The sequence below is a fragment of the Molothrus ater genome, chromosome 1 (assembly GCF_012460135.2).
Source record: "Molothrus ater isolate BHLD 08-10-18 breed brown headed cowbird chromosome 1, BPBGC_Mater_1.1, whole genome shotgun sequence".
Classification (NCBI taxonomy): Eukaryota; Metazoa; Chordata; class Aves; order Passeriformes; family Icteridae; genus Molothrus; species Molothrus ater.
The window spans coordinates 49,002,373-49,020,229 of NC_050478.2; the positions used below are offsets into that span (position 1 = coordinate 49,002,373).

Consider the following 17,857-nt stretch of genomic DNA (forward strand, 5'->3'; position numbering starts at 1 on the left):
AAAAAAAATCTGTGGTAGGAGAAACGTACCATAGAAAGTCAATGGACCTAAGCTTCATTACATGCCAGTAATAATACATGCATTCTGAACTGTATCTGTCCATTCTTGCAAAAAAGATTAATACTATTCTATGCTCTCAAGTTCATTCTGTGAAGGTCAAAGATTTACAAATGTGGGTGTGGTTCTAGGCATCTTCTTTTGTGCCCGTATCATAAGACCTTTAAATATTCAACTCAAACTCCATTGTGTGCTAATATGCCAATTACAGATAGGAAATAAGCACCATAAAATGCTCTTTTTTTAAAAGAAACCTCTTAATGCTGTTAGCAGCCCTGTGGTGTTTATTCTCCAAAACCATCCTGCACAAGCATTTAATGTCTGGAAATGTCAAAATGTGTTAAAAACAAAACAGAACAAAATAAAAAGATTGCTTGTGGAAAGCACTTCTGGGACTCACCCTCACATAGAGAGACTCACACTCACAACTGAGAGCAGATGTATGGATCAATGTTTTAAACACTACTGACAGATCATCAGGTGGTCTATGGAAGTAATGCTGTTAACTTTTCTGTCATCCTACATTCATATTCAGACACATGAGTTGTCTCTGTGAAGTTGTTCCTTCAAAAAGCTAGGATATTCATTATCAGAATGACAAATGACTGCAAAGAGATTCTGCAAGAAACCTCATTGAGCCAGGAATGCCTCTAGATTTTCACAAAAGAGAAAAAATCTTCAAACACATATAATCAATGTAGTGTTTGTATAATGTAATGTGTATTGAAGATAGTAATTCAGATTAAGTTTCACTATTAAATTAACCAATAAAAATATTAGCTTTCTTGTGACTGTCACTAGGGCAACCTGATATTCCTGCAACAGACTTTTAAAGAGACTTAGTGTTAAGATATGCAACTTTTGTTCAGCATGGAATATTTCTTTTCCTTTAAATGGTATCACTAGTCATTAATAACATTATTTTATTTGCAAGGACCCATTCAGCTTTGTTTACATATCTTACTATAACTGCGTGACATTGGGGAAAAAATAAATCAATCTTAAACAAGATTACTAGACCAAGAGTGAAAAACAAAAGAAAAAAATCTTCTGGTGCCTCTTTAAAATGTCAGCTTCATTTCAGAACAGTATAATCTTAGCCCTGTAAGCACACCAAGCCAGAATCAGACTCCAGAAGAACACTCTATTTATTTTCATTATACGTGTCCATTGGTGCATTGTCATGATGTACAGCACACCACACCTTCTGCAGCTGGTTCAGGGCTATTCTCCTTCCTAAGTCCTCTGATCACCAAGGAATAAATCCAGGCAGTGGATTTAGTATATGGATAAAAGAATATAAAATAAAAATAATGTTTTCTTGAGGTATCTTCTCCTGTCTTTGCAGACACAAAAGAGGAATAACCCAAATCTCAACTATTCAAGTTAGCAATTTAAGGTCACTTGGCATTAAGGGAGGAGACGTAAGCTCCTACCAGCAGGCAGAACAAAATATTTTTCTGAAGGGTCTGCTAGGCAGGTAGAGAGCCCTGCTGCAACATCACCCTTTGGGTAGGTAACCAGAATCAGTGGGAATGCTCATACAAAATGCCTGTCAGCACCAAAGCAAAAAGGTGAATAGGTATTTAGACAGGGTTCTCATGTGGGACACCTGTTGCAGTGCTCCCCAGAGGCTCTTGGACATACATACTCACACCTCCAACTTCAAGGAAAAAAAAAAGAAATAAGAAATCTTTAGTACCACAGAAAACTGCTGTGTTGGAGAGACTGGCAGGAGATGCTGGGGAGGATAAGAAACTGCTGGATATTGGACTGACTGAGAAGATGGCTGCATTGTCTGAACAGGCTGCAAAACAAGCAAAGGGAAAGACAATAAATTCCACCAGAGAAAGATAACAAGCACCATCATCACCACCTTTGTTATTGAGAACAAAGATCTCAAATACAGCTCTGAAAATACAGGTGACTCATCACCAGCCTGAGTACAAGAGGTCAAGTACTGTGATTTTAGTCTTCATTTTAGCCTTAAACCAAACAATTATTTATTACTGATATTTCTGCCTCTTTTCGTGGATTTGATGGCTGCTAGATTAAATATAGCCACAGCTATCCCCTCTTACTTGTAATATGAGGCAAAGCCAAATTATGATTCCATGTTTAATTTGCAGAGATAAAAATGGAAAGCAGCATAGATAAAGTGTATATTTGAATTTCACTGTTAGTGACTGATTTAACTCCAAGTGTGTCATAGGCAAAGGAATAATGATTGTATAGCTGCTTTGGGAGAACACAAGAGTTTAAAAAATGACAAAGAACAGACTGTGAATTACCAACAGACAGGCCATCAGCTTGGAGCAGATGTTTATCTAAGCAAAAAAAACAATTTTCCACAGCACTATTACCTTGGAATAGCTTTAGTATTCCTTTCATTTTAACCTCTCATATAACTTCTTACAGGTTTGGTATTATCTCTGTCTTCTAAAACTGTGAAGACCAGATCAAGAAATAAGAGCCATAACCATATAAGTCCAAACCCAGTAAAATCAAAGCAACTTCACTGAATTCAAACACTGTATTTCTGTGTAAGCTGGGATGAAGCTGTGCCAAATTATAAAGCTACACAAGAACCAAAGTAGATCTTGGCTACTCTGTGTCTAAGCAGGATATAGGATTCTTGCTTGAGTAGTTCCCTCTGCCTGCTCTGCCCTGGGAGAACAGGCATGCAATCCACAAAATTAAGTTTGAACCAGACCCAAACCCTGCTGCCCATGCTCAGCCAGGTCTGGCCATGTGCCACAGCCAGCACAGGGACCAGAGAGCCAACATTGTACTGTGCTCAAACAAAATTGCTCTTCCTGCTGCAGCTTCACAACTTCTAGCTCAGAGCAGGATCACAGCCAGAATATTGGTGCAGGCAGAAAACCAACAAACTGGGCAAAAGTGCTTGGAGAGCACCCATAGATTGGGCTCAATACAACTGGACATGAAAGGGTTTGTAGAGCTCTTGTACCTTATTCTTTGACTCAACTCACTGCTGTCAAAAGAGAAATGTCCCTGGCTCTTTGGAGAGAATTACAGACTGCACTGGTTTGAGAATGAATGGTTCAGCTTCCACTAATGGGTGAATTTTTCAAACTAATTTTATGTAGACATGCACCAACACGCTTAACAGTACTTTTGAAAATGAAATCATCCTTTAGATAAAATTGAAGATGTAATCTTCCCTCTCCATCTGTTTTATCCATGTTGAAAAGAATGTTGTGACATTTGGTCTAGCTGCATTCCTCCCTTCTTTCCTCTAGGTCATTCTTCATATCCCCAAGAGCTCCTTTTTTCCAGTGACACCACACCTACCTGTGTGACAAGGTGACTTGCCATTTGCTGCTGTGGCTGTTGAACCTGCTGAGGCTGCTGGGGTGAAGGCTGCTGCTGAGACTGTCCCACCACCTGGCTCCTCATTGTCTGCTGGCCACTGGGAGGATTGTATATTGCCGGCGTCCCATCAGGATTTACAAACGGTTGACCTGAAACAAAACGCCCGGCTCTTGCTGGACACTTTTAAGAAAATACTGTTTGCTGTGTGAAAGCAAACAATCTTGCTTTAACTGATAGCTCTTAAGCTGACCTGCTAGAGGAGTAAAGGGTTTGTCACTCACAATATCTCATTACAGTAATTACAGTATCAGACAGCTTTTATTTTTTTCCAGGCAAGAGAGCAGATATTTGTTTCAGCAGGATGATTTTCCAAGGAATGGGTGGAAAGTTACCATGGCTATAAGATGATTCAGATGCTATGGTTACTTGAAATCATTCAGTGATGAATCAATTAACATTAAAATTGAACTTTGGAGCAAACACTGAAGGTAGAGAATGTTCCCTTACATTTTCCTCTAACACAAAAGCAGTCAAATGTACACAACTACTTCTGAAACAATACGGTTTGTAGGAAAGGGGGAAAAAACCCAAACCCACTCTTGCTACTGATTTACTTACACATTCTAATAACACAGAGCTGTGCCCTATGCTTAGAGGAGCTAGCACTCCAGTTTTCAAGGAAGAAACACTTAAGGTGTATTTAAGAATCTCTTATATACAAGACAAATTCTTTTCAGAGTTCTACTAAAGCTATTGAACTCATTTTGCTTCAAATAATTAAGCTGGGGAGAATAATCTTGCAAAAACAATGTTTGTTTAAAATAAAAATTTTACCCAAGTCATTGTCTTGAAAACAAATACGAAATGGTATTTCTCAATAGGAAAAATGTTTTCCATGACCTCAAAAAAAAAAAAAACAGCAATTTTAGCAATGATGTTATAACCTTTGAAGTAGGTAACTAAAGTATGAATATCTGAGATAAAAAGAGATCTGGAGGAGTTCAGTAACTTAGAGTAACAGAAATGAACTTCTGATTTGTACCCTACAAAGCATCTCTATCTGCTCTCTCTACTCCTCAGCCTTCTAGTTTCTCCTTCCAATGAATCATGGTCAGAAATGCATTAAGAGCACCAGCCAAAGAACCTTGCCTTCTGTCTCTCTAAAGCATCAAGTTTCTGGATGAACTCAACACTACATTCATGCTGAGAAAGGTCATGAGTGAGTGGAAAAGAAGCATGGGGCAGCTCTGTGTACTGATTTCCTGATTCTCGCTGTGAACCCACTGGGTGACTACAGCATGGACTCCCAAGCCTTGGGAATCATAAGCCCCAGAAGTACTTAAGAAGACTGAGTGAGCAGGATAACACAGTCCTAAAGCCTGTGTCAGATGCTCAAGAGAAGCTAATAAAGAGCATTTCCTGTGGCTTAATGAAAGATGGCAGAACCGAAAGTCTAAAGTCCCAGCAACACTTTTAAAATGGTTCTTTGCCAAAGCAAGTAAGAAGCTTGACTATCTGAGGAAGGAGAAGGGTAAAGCAGAGGAGAGAAAATAAAGGAAACTGCAGATATGGAAAAGAAAGTGTGTATTTCCAACATCTGGTAAGGAGCAGAGTTATACTCATAGCAGGAAGAAATTGACTGCATCTCTGGATGCCATTAGAGGCTTGCACAGTCAGTGACTATGTAGGGTGAAAGGAAGGAAAGATCTTTAAAGGACACGGTGTTATGATCAAAAAGAGAGAAAAACACTGAAGGTAGCCACTCTGCAAGAGGAGAAGAAGAGCTAAAGAATGGTATGACACAGGGAAAGAAAATCTATTCATTACAGGAAACAAAGATCTTTTTTCCTTTTCTTTCAAGTGTCTTCTCTTCATCTCTGTTTCTGACAGCATCCATCACTTTGATAGTTGATCACAGCATCCAGCAATCTAAATTTCCTCCCCATGGAGCTCCTTTTGTAATGTTTCCCTAATAAGATGCAAAGATTCTGAGCCCAAAGAGCGACAATTTTGCAGCATGTATTTTGCTGCATGTGAAAAACACAGCAGATGCCAAAGTACAGTCTGACTTCCAGCACAAGGTAGCAGCATCAAGCTAGGAGTCTGAGACAAGAATTTCAGGTTTTTAAAGAAATCTGCTCTCTCCATTACTTTATTATGTATATATTTACATGGGAGCTGCAGAAAAGAAACACAAGGTTTGAGAGAAACACAAAGTAATATATACACAAAAATACTTGCTCCCTGAATGTTTACCATACAAACATGCATGGGTTTCCCAATGATGCATCTGCAGACAGAGGCACACAGGGAGGGAAGATAAGGTGCTCTGGTCTAGAGACAGTATTGAAATGTATTATACCTATAGAAGAAAAAAAAAAAAAAAGACTCCCTGTGTACCAGGCAAAAATCTGAACTAGCTGCTGCAATTTTCTAAATTGACAAGATAGATGTAGGAGATGTTTCTCTTACATGGCTCTTTCTTTCAAGTGTGGTGAGCTCCAGTCTCTGTCCTTGCCAGGAACAAGCCAAAGAACAATCCTGGCCAGGAACAAGCAGTATCTCTCAGCTGTTTGTGGGCTCCATGCAACATAATTTCCTTTCATTTGTTTCTCAGTCCTGTCACCTGAATTACAGTTGACTCCTGCCTAGTCCTGATGAGTTTTGTATGGAAATGGACCGTATGGTGGAACACAAAATGTTGTCTTCTGCATTGATCAAGAAATTTCAGTGTAGCAGACAGAACTGTCATCTCCCAGAACAGAAATTAGCAGATGAATATAATGATGGATCTTTTCCTTGCTGACAGGATCAAGCTCTCATGTCAATAATGCAATGGTTTGGAAAAAAGTACACTTAAAGATTAAAGGCTTTAGAAGAGTAAAGGTTTGTGCAAGTTACTAATTCACCTCTCTGAACAGAACTTATCAAACTTACAACATTCGAATCTAAACAAACAAGAACTCCTCCTTGATTTTAAATATGCTGATACATATTGATCAGCCCCAGATATTACCACCTATAAATATCTGTGGTAAGACTGGCTGAAAAGTTTACCAAGGCTGTATTTTCCTTAAAGGCTGCAACTTTCTTGACTGAACTATGGCCAAAAGAATGATTCTTAGTAGTGGACACACAAATAAGCTTTAGGCATTTCCACCAAAATAGTGGAACATAGGGATGTAATACACATAAAATACAAGTTATAAATAAAAATCCCCGAAGAAAAAGTTCCTGAATGTTCTTTTAAGGACTTCGAAAAAAATATTTTGGAGCTTAACCCTCAGCTCTCAGTATAATGGAAGCTACATTTCACTACAGGCTTTCTTGTCTTAAACCCAGCATAACTCAGCTAAGGCTGACAGCACAGCTAGCCGTGGTCACTGGAATAGTCTAAATTACCAAAGAAGCACCACACCCTCAAACTCCCTGAACCTTTTTAACACTGATAGTACAATATGGTGGGGAGTAACAGCATAACATGATCCAGACTTCATCCAGAACAAGGAGGTAACAAATTGCCTTAAGCTTTCGTCAAGCACTCAAGTTCAAACTGAAGAGTTTCTGAAGTGCCCACAGCACTCGGGTGCTTGCAAGTGCCTTGTTTGTGAGCTGCAATGATGAAAACTATCAGGAATTTAAGAGTTACATCTTTCTCTTATCACAAACTTCACAATTTAAATACAATTGCTAATCATATAACTCACATAAAATTAATTCTGGAGTGCAGATTCAAAGGCAGCCTTTAAGCCTTTTGAAGTTCTGCTGTTAAGCACAATCTCTAAGAGTGTGACTTTTTATTTTGGTTGCACCATATCTCAGCATGCTTGATATAGAAGAGCATCTGTCCTTATTGATGCTAATGGGATCTTAGAGGATTCACTGAGAGCCATGGAGCACCAGGACTGCTGAATGATGAATATCCTGTCTGGGATGGAGCAAGAGTGTTTTGTATCATTTCCCACCAGCTATGCCACAACAGCCTCAGAAATCAAATCTAGCTTTGCCTGCACATTTGAAAACAACAATTTGCCAAATATCATTTCAATGTATATTTGCTCATAAAGTGCCTCCAGAAAAATATGTCTGGAAACAAGAAACCTGCCAGTTCACCAGCTGACATCAGAAACCCCAAAGGGCAGAATCAGGCAGGAGGGAGCTGTACTGACCTGTGTGCGGGTTGAGAAGGATACTGCCAGGAGGTATCCCTGCAGCTTCAAGTGGAAGAATGATATAGCTGGTGTTGCTGGGGGCCACCTGGCCACTCATCCCATTCTCAGGGTAGGACACACTGCCTGAAGAATTGGCTGTCACCCCAGGGACGAGAGATGCACTTTGGAGAGGCTGATGTATTCGTGACAGTGATCCTGAGGAGCCAGCACTGCTGGAAGACTCTGAGCCTAACAGGGAGATACAAGCACAGCAGGAAGGGGGAGGTTACAAGGGACACCAGTCCCCACCAGACAGGGCACATACAAGGACAACCTTCACAGACTGCAAAGGGATGCACCACTCCATGCCCAGCTGGTAGGAGCAGGATTTTCACTCCCAACTGAACCCAGTACCCAGTGGTAATTTTCACAATCCAAAAACCCACTTTGCTCATGCAACATCAGCTTCCCTCCAGCCAATAAACAGATTTACCAAAGAGGAACACAAAATCCTCAGCATGTATTTATAATACCAAGGTATCAGTTCATAAGGCATAAAAACTAAACACAGTGTTTATAAGGAAATAAAAAAACAAACAAACAAAAATTGAACACAAAAAAAAATCATCTAACATTCTCTGCAAAGCAACAACAACTGAGTTATCAGTCCAGTCACGAGGCAGCTGTGTAATATCCATATTAACTTAAAGCTACCTAAGATACTACCTAAGACTTTTGCCACTTTAGTTTTTCAGCATCAAACCTATTAAAACTGAACAATCAAGACAAATCAACTGTGCTAAAACACATTTGTGCCTGGAAGAATGGGAAGACACATTGTTTTAACCCCCAAAAATAATATTCAAACTTCTACTTGATTAGTTTGTAATTTGCTTCACAGAAAAAAGACAAGAATTTCTGAGAGCATAAGGCTCAGGTGATCAGCTTCCCTAAAGCAGGATGGTATGGATGCTTGCTCCACAGAGCAAAGTATGTTTGAATTGCAACTTCTTTCATTTTATTTGAGTCCACTGTCTATGCATCTAACCTCCACAGTGTTCATCTGCAGGTACAGACTAAAAGCAAGGGCAGAATTCAGACTTCAGTTTAGCAAACCTCTTTGAGGCAAATTATATCCTTTCAGATATGGGATACTGCAGGTGGACCCTGTAGTGGACTGCTTAGAGGTTCAAACTCATTTTCAGTCAAATGCATTTGAAATTCATTTATTTTCTCATATTTAGAGAAATGAGAGCAGAAGAGGTTTCTTCTGAAGAAATCATGCCACCATCCTGTTACTTAACAGAGGATTTTTCCACAGATTACTGCAGGTTGCTATGTAACACACATTTTTTTATCCATCTTCTTCAAACTTTGGGTTCATACAGCAATCACTACAGACACAGTCATCTCTATGAGCAGTGCACTATTTGCCATAAGTAGGACCCTACATCTGCTTCTCTGGTATTTAATCAAGAAAGTAATAGAGATTTCCAAAGAATTTTTTGTTTCATTAAATAAGTCTTACAATAAAACATCAAAGTTGTACTAGTTGCTATTTTTTTCCTTTCCTCGCAGACTGAGATTAGAAATTTAGAAATATTATTCCTGAACAAATAGTTTTATTTAATTTCAGATTCCTGTGTTTCTACAAATTGCAGTTATTCCTAGAGGCCATCCTCATCAAGCTGCAAGTAGTATTTGGCATCTTCCTTGCATCTGCAAATGCAACTGCTGGAGTTCAGTTTTCCTTCCACATCAGTTACAAGGTCCTTTACTGTATTTCTCTGGCCTTTCTACACGCACCTCATGTTGTTTCGTTGAGTTCTCTCTTTACTTTCTCCTCTTTTCCTTCACCTTTTGAATTCCCTGTGTCAGGAAGCTGCCTGGAGATGGTAATGGTGATGAGATTTCTTAAACCTCTCATTATTTCTAAGGGTGTGTTTGAGTAGTACCAAGCCTGAGTTCAGACTCTCTCTGCTTTTTGTGCCATTCCAATGAAACGCTATCAGCACAAAAGAAGATTGCAGCTCTGACATTCAATTGTTTTGGTTTTTTTTTCCTCCCTTTCTGCTGTTCTTATGGCAGAATTATGTATTGATCTACACCAGCTTCTGAATGATAAAAGCCAGGGGACTGCAATGAATTCCGGTGTACTCATCACATGGCATGGAAGCAGTGGAAAACACTTTGAGGCTATCCCCACACGTAGGTAAAGCTGATAGCTTTGAAATGTCTGCCTTAAAAGATGCAAGATCTGCTCTCCCATGTCAGCAGATCAAGTTAGTGATTTTGAAATAACACAAGTAAGTCACAAAACCATATCAAGAATTTTCTGAATTTAAAAAAGAAAAAATTCCAGAAATTACTGCTGTATCAATTTTCTCCCCATTTATACCGTATAAGAATGATCTACTTTATTTAGTTCCATTATTGTAACTTATTTCCTATCATTTTAAGTCTAGACATATTAAGCCAAGTAAATTCCAACACTAATATTTGGAAATTAACACCAATTAATCTTGTCTTTGTAGCTCTGATTAGCTGTTTTCACGCTGCCTGAATTTGGAATGGGAAATCGCTTTATAATGAATTCAGTACTGTAAAAAAGGGGAAAAAATAAACTATCTGACTTTATTCAGATTCATATTAAAAGATGTCTTGCAAAAGACTTCTGAAAGGAACTTGGACTAAATGAGATTTTTGCCCCCATTACACAATCTAACCTCTTTTTTCAGCATGTAATGATGGATAGTTCTTCTAGATTATTCTATAATTTTCTTGCTGTTTCACAGTTGAGATAATAATAACCTTCACATTCTCATCACTTTCCATTAATATATTTTTTAAATATTCTGAGAGATACAGAGGTTCATAGAGCTGTAAAGAAAAAGAGACAGAAAAACCACCAAAAATGCTTAATAGCTTAGAGAGTTTGCAGAGGGAGAGTATGGAAATACCATTAATTTTCCAATATTCTAAGCAAAAGTGAGTGATGCAACATGTCCTGCTCTATTTTCCTTGGATCAGCATTCACTATCTGATGACTTTGAACATCTCTGCTCATCTCACCTTTCAAGTCCAAGGCAAATTTCTCCTTTCTTATCAACTACACTCTGAAATCTATCCACTGCTTACTCTAGACCATCATCATTTTCAGGAACAATAGAACTGGAATGGAATACTGCAAGTATTTTTGTCTTGGATATAGATTCCTGGATTAGAAATATTTATTTGCTACTTCTGTAAGTCACTTGCCTTTCTCTATACAACAATATATTTTGTGATCTTTTAATGAAATGGCACGTGCTCATGTGAACATGATTATTTCTCTCTAAGCTGCACTTCTAAAAATAAAACTGATGCTTCAGCACAGTCAGTGGGGAAGATTATGACTGGAAGCAGTTGGCTCGTGACCTGCTGCCCATACATCAATATTCTGACAGTTTTTGCTGGACTTACAAGACTCATCAGGCTAATGACTAATTCAAGTAAATTATAAAGAAGGAAAAATCCAGTTCCAAAACTCAAAAGAAAAAATATAATATACAGGACACTTTATTTAAGAAACCCCAAAACCTAAACAACAAACCAAACAAACCAAACAGCAAAGGAAGGTTAATGTATTAAAATGCCTGCAGTAATGTATTGAAATGCCTTTCCCAACAGGAGTAGCAATGAGCACCTAACAGGAGAGATTAGACTGGGTCTCAGATTACTTGGAGCCCTGCCAAGGAAACTAATGATCCCTACAGATCTGTATCAACACAGCTAATACCCCAATGCAACCAGCTTTTTACAACTAAGAGGGAAAGAAATACATTCTGACAGATGTGCATTCCACTGAATGGAAAATGCATTAGGAGAAGCAAAAGGTGCAATAGCTACTACTTTTAAGCCTCCCAACAATTATCTAACTAGATATGTAGATACACATAGAACATATATTTGAAACACATCTTTTCTCATGATGTTAAAACCTGTTGCAATGTGTCAGTGACAATAACGTGGTAGTTGATATGCTAGATTTTCTCTTTTTAGGTGTTACAGACTGAACATGTACATCATTGTGCCCCTACAGAGACAACCATTTCACTTACCACTCTTAGACAACCCTGGAAACTTTACTCTATTACTAGAAAGCTAAATAAACCAACATTTTGCATGATGTCCTAAATAGTAGGAAGGCAATCCAATTGAAATTTGTTAAATTATTAACTCCCCACTTGATATTGAATTATAGCTTAGAACATCTCTTTGTACCTACTGAACTACAGAATAACAGAGAAAGAAATTTTATTTGCATTGTACAATCTGTGCTTTTCAGTAGAACAGGGTTTTCTAAACGATCAACAGGTGCATGAAAATAACCATCAGAACCAATAAGATAACCATGTAATGGGTTTCAAACAGCCCCTTTTGTTAAGTTTGCAAAAATGAAGTAACATAATTCCTTTGCTAAGCTCCAATTCCTGTGCAGCTGAAAACAATAAAGTCTAAGACTAATTGACACTACTGGACTCTACTGCAGAGAACAGCATGTTCTGTGATCTCTCTGTGAGCCTAAGGGGAAGCTAACATCTTTCTGAGCTTCAGTTTCTGCTTGTTTGCTATGTACCATTAATTACTGATTTATCACAGGTTAGGGGCAGAACATTTAATTTTGGTGACAATATGAAAAGCGATCCAGAAAGGCTACAATGTTAATACTGCATCACTGTATACCCTGTTGAAGGCAGCTGTGAGCCTTCTGTAAAAACCCTGAAAATTTTACTACTCCTATGCTCAGGAAGAGTGTTTAACAATGCTTCTGGATGACTGCCATATATAGACAGAATAATTTTCACATTTGAAGAAACCATAAATATTTTCCGTCATTTAGCCAATGAAGAACATTTTGACCAACTAATGATTTCACACTGATTCAATACAAATTTTATGCAAGACAAAAAAATTTTAAATTTATTACTGTGAACCATAAAGCTCTTCAGAGAAAAGTCTTTCTGTAGGAGAACTGGGACAGATTGGTGCCTAGCAGACACTGGCATGCTACCAGGGCAGCATGTCTAACATGGGTAGCAACACCTCTGCAATTCCATTTCAACTACTGTAGTGAACACAAGGGGAAAAAGCAAAACAAAACTAAATCACCCAAAATAAAAACATGATCAACCTTTAAATGTCTACTGAACTACAGAACACCAGGGCTGCCTATGGCAAAAGTAGAACGTAATGAGGATAGTATGCAAAATATTCGCTATCAAGAATCACTTGATACCTAACACACCTTAGAAAATGCAAATATCCCATTGACTACTGTATGAATGCACTTAGCATTTTTTTGGTGAAGGGAAAACACTTTATCGAGACATATTTTCCCATTGTTTTTTGAATTGTTATTCTTTTCTGCTTTAATGCCCTTCAATAGCATTTTAGAGAGAAGGACAGAAATAGTGATTAGGATAGTAGCTCTTATGACTTTTTTCAGGCTGACTGTTTGACTTTGTGTCCTGGCTTTGAAGTTTTGTTTTGATATCCAGTCTTGCTCCTCTTCCCCACTTCTTCCTTTTATCTTGCTTCTCTTTTATTCTTTTTGTGCCTTGGCTAGCTTTCCAGTTTAAATGCATTCCTTAAAAAAGTCAAAGCATTTAAAAAAGAACATGGAATTTTAATATCACTGATGTTTTAAAAATGTATTATAAGAGCTTTCATTTGGAAGCAATTTGGGGTTTGGCGTCTACAGGGTGCAGATGCATTTACAAGTATTGGCATGCTTCACAAGTCTCTTCTTTAATACATTTCCTGAGTGCATCCTTTTTACTATGCTTGATTTTAACACTAAAATGGCTTCTTAAAAGTATTGCCCTTGAAATTAGATGTCTCCTCCAAACTGGATTTCCCTGACACCATTTTAAATGCTCTGCACTTCTGCAACACAATGTTGCAGAGAAATACATTTACCTGCACTTTACTTAAGGAAGAATGATACAAAAAAAAAAGTATAGGAGGAGCCTGTGCCTTCTTAATTCTTGCACGTCAAATTCAGTTTTGATGCTATTCAAATATTCATGGGAGGGAAAGAAATCTGGAAGTGAAACCATGCTCTATTCCATAATTCAAGCCCCACTGTATGGGCTGTTTAGCCTATATTCAAATAAAAAAATACACTGGAGTGTAGTTTCAGAACTACATACACACTGAAATTGCACCTTGCCTTCCTGGGGCACATCCCATAGGCAGACAGAACACATGATAGAGAGGATTCTGTCATCTCTCCACCTGGCTGAACACAGGGATGAAGGGACAGGGGGCAGTGGCACCAAGCTCTTGCCCAGCACAGCAGGCAGGTCTCCTGTGTGATTATCTCACTGTCTCAGGGGCCCTGGGATAACAGATGTGAGGCTCTGCAAGTGGAACCAAACAGCAAGGATGGCGGTTCACTTGGCTGGAGGTTAATTCAGACTGCTCCCTGCATCAAAATTGCTTCCATATAGAAAAAAGGATGGGTCACGGTCAGGGGAGACTCACTCCTGAAGGGAACAGAAGACCCAATATGCTGATTAGACTCACTTCTTGGGGTTGTCTGCTGCCTCCTTGGTGCCTGAGTTAAAGATGTGAAAAGAGAACTTTTTACAGTTCTCACTTAATTACTGATTTTTCAGTTAAGCAGCAATGAAGTCCCAAGAAGAAGTCCGTGGGCAATCAAGAGACTTCAAGGCCTTGGGATGATTGGTTAAGGGATCAGGAGAAAAAGTAGTGCTCTCCTCTGCCCTTCCAGTTGCAGGGACTGAGGAAGGAAGAGCCAGCAGATTAAGAACAGACTCTGAGCCTGGTGTCATTGACAACTTTTGGGGGTTTTAACCACGGGTTGGTTTATAGAACACCAAGCCTAGACAGGTTACACCTGTCTGTCAAAAGGGGAGAAAGTATCTTTGCAGAGGAGTTATCAGGTCTTTAAACTTTTTGAAAAGCAAAAGGGATGTTATGCAGCATGCCAGTGTTTAAGGGATGGTGTGCCAGTGAGGTTCTTTGGTCTGACATCCCAGTGGAGGCAGAGGATGGAGATGCATGTGGCAGTGAAGACACAAAGGTTACTGATGTGTTAGAAATGAAAGAAGTGCCTGAGAATGATCAGTAGGAATTACTGCTTCTTCCCACAAAAAGGGGGCAGGATCAGTAACTCAGTCTAAGGGCATCTACAGCAATGCACACAGCATGGGTAACAAAAGAGGAGGAGCTGGAAGTACCTGCACTGCAGGATACCTGTGACACAGCTACCATCACAGGGTGGGATGACTTGCACAAGGGGAGGGCTGCAGTGGATGGCTGGAAATGCCTCTGAAGGCATACACAAGGAAGGACAGATGGTGGGATATGCCTTGTATGTTAGAGAATGTTCTGATTGTCTAGAGCTTGACAGTGGTGACAAAAGGGTTGTGTGTTTATGGGTAGAAATCAGAGAAAATTCCAACAAAGCAGGTGTCAGGGTGGGAGTTTGTTATAGAGCAGCCAAGCAAGATGAAGAAGCAGATGCAATATTCTATAAGCAGACAGGAGAAGTCTCACAATCACTGGCCCTTGTTCTTGCACATGACTTACCAGATAACTGCTGGAAATAGGACACTGCAGTGAGGAAACAGTCTAAGAGGTTCCTGGAGTACGTGGAAGATAATTTCCAGGCACAGCTGGTGAGGGATCCAGCTAGGGAAGGTACCCCACTGGGCCTGTTTTTGTGAACAAAGGACTTTTGGGTGATGTTATGGTTGGAGGCTTTATTGGGCACAGTGATCACAAAAACGACAGTTTTCAATTCTCAGAGAAATAGGGAGAAGGGTCTGCAGATTGGCTACCTTGGACTTTCAGAGGGAGATTTTGGCCTTGGGAGGCAGTCCTGAAGACAAATGAGTCCAGGAAGACTGGACATTCTGCAAGAAGGAGAACGGGCACAGGAGTAGGTTGTAACCATGAGCTAAAAGACAAGCCAGCATGGAACACAGCCACTCTGGCTCAGGGTAAAAAATGGCTATGAAGGGTAAAAAATTAGAAAGGCCAAAGCTCAGCTAGAAATTAATCTGGCTACTGCTGTAAAAAACAACAAGAAATGTTTTATAAACATATTAGCAACAAAAGGAAGGCTAAATATGATCTCCATCCTTCATCGGTTGGAGGGGGAAACACAGTCACAAAGATTAAGAAAAAGGCTAAGGTACTTAATGCCTTCTTTGCCTCAGTCTGTAATATCCAGACCTGTTCTCTGGGTACCCAGTCCCCAGAGCAGAAGACAGAGACAGGGAGCAGAATAAGGCTCCCAAAATTCAAGGACAAAGGTAGTGATGTGCTGCACCACTTAGACCCACACAAGTCTATGGGATCCACCAAGGGTTCCGAGGGAAAGGGTGGAAGTGCTCACTGAGCCACTTTTCATCACCTATCAGCAGTCCCAGTGGGATCTCCCAGCTGAGTGGAAGCTAGAAAATGTGACACCCACCCACAAGAAAAGCCACAAGGAGCATGCGGGGAACTAAAGGCCCATCAGTATGACTTCAATGTAAGAAAACTTACAGAGCAAATCCTCTTTAGTGCCATTATGTGGCATGTACAGGACAACCAGGCAAAAGGGCCCAGCCAGCATGAGTTTATGAAAGGCAGGTCCTACTTAACCAACCCAGTCTCCTATGACAAGATTACCCACTTAGAGGAAGAGGGAAAAGCTATGGTTGTTGCCTACCTGGACTTCAGAAAAGCCATTTTTCAACACTGTTTTTCACAGCACTCTCCTGGAAAATCTAGCTGCTCATCGCCAGGATGGGTGCACAGTTCCCCCTGGCTGATGGCCAGGTCCAGAGTGGTGGTGAATGGAGTTACACATAGTTGGAAGCTGATCACAAGTGGTGTTCCCTAGGGCTGGTGCTGTTTAATGTCTTTATCCATAATCTGGACAAAGGGATCAAATGCATCCTCTCAGGAAGTTTGCAGATGATTCCAAGCTGGGAGGGAGTGTTGATCTGCTGAAGGTGAGAAGGCTTTACAGAAAGATCTGGACAAGCTGGAGCAATGGGTTGAGGCTAATTTTGTCATTCAATGAGACAAAGTGCAAGATCCTGCCCTTGGGTCACAACAACCCTATGCAGTGCTACAGGCTTGGGAAAGAGTGGCCAGTGGAAAACAACCTGAAGGTGCTGGTCATCAGCCAGATGGATATGAGCCAGCACAGTCCTTGAAAAGGCCAATGACATCCTGGCCTGTATCAGCAATAGTGTGGCCAGCAGGACCAGGGCAGTGATTGTGCCTCTATACTCAGCACTGGTGAGACTGCCCCCCAAATCCTGTGCTCAGTTCTAGATCCCTCAATACAAGAAGGACACTGAGGTGCTTGGAGCACATCCAGAGAAGGGCAATGGAGCTGGTGATGGGTATGGAGCACAAGTCTGATGAGAGGTGGCTGAGAGAACTGGCTCAGAGTTCTTTTTGCTCCCTAAACTACTTTAAAAGAGGTTGTAGCAAGGTGAGGGTCATTCTCTTCTTCCAGGAAACAAGTGACAGGATGAGAGGTAATGGCCTCAAGTTTCTAGAGGGGATGTTTAGGCTGGATACTAGGAAAAAATTTCTTCAGTGAAAAAATTGTAAAGCATTCTAGCAGAATGTCCAGGGAAGTGGCTGAGCCACCATCCTGGAGGTATTTAAAACACATGTAAGTGTGACCCTTGGGAGCATGACTTAGGGGTCCACTTGACCATGTTATGCTAATGCTTGGACCTGATGACCTCAAAGGTCTTTTCAACTCAAGTGACTTTATGATTGTCTAAAACTTTAAATTATGTTCAGCCTCCAGAGATCTAAAATGTAGTTACTATGTCAGTGGCTTTATTTATTTATTCTAAAATCTCCATTCCCCAGCATCCCGAACCACATAAAAGCTACTGTAAAATTTGGGGGATAGGAGTGAAATCTGACCAAGTCAGGTTTGATAAACTGGGTGTAAATTAAGTACCATCTATAAAACACTCTCAAGCTGAAAGAGCACTAAGTGCTACATATTGATTACCATTTGTCCTGTACTATAGGTATCAAATGAACCAATCTGATGGAATCATCTGATGGCCTCGTTATTTATTATGCACTTTCAACCTAAAGTATAATAGAATAGCTTAATGGAATAGCTTGAAATTACTTAGATCCAGACCCTGTGACTCACTTATATGTTAATGTACTCGTAAAGTTAATACAAATAAATCCAGAATTCCCACCAGATTCATAGTCTCCTTAAAGGATGTTTTTGTTTAATGGGAACTAAACAAGAAAATGGAGAGATT

At 39.8% G+C, this 17,857-nt stretch overlaps 1 protein-coding gene across 20 annotated transcripts in view; it reads right to left on the minus strand.

Moving 5' to 3' along the window:
* The window catches only part of ARPP21 (cAMP regulated phosphoprotein 21), a 142,636-nt gene that overhangs the window by 45,472 nt on the left and 79,307 nt on the right, over nt 1-17,857 (minus strand). For 17 of the 20 annotated variants that reach the window (XM_036406286.2, XM_036406289.2, XM_054515294.1 and 14 more), the window contains 3 exons: nt 7,563-7,793; nt 3,373-3,542; nt 1,760-1,864 (listed from right to left, as the gene is read on the minus strand). In XM_036406286.2, coding sequence (XP_036262179.1) covers nt 1,760-1,864; nt 3,373-3,542; nt 7,563-7,793 — 506 coding nt within the window. The remainder of the gene's footprint in view (nt 1-1,759; nt 1,865-3,372; nt 3,543-7,562; nt 7,794-17,857) is intronic. The other 3 variants (XM_036406308.2, XM_036406303.2, XM_036406302.2) reach the window with 1 other exon arrangement.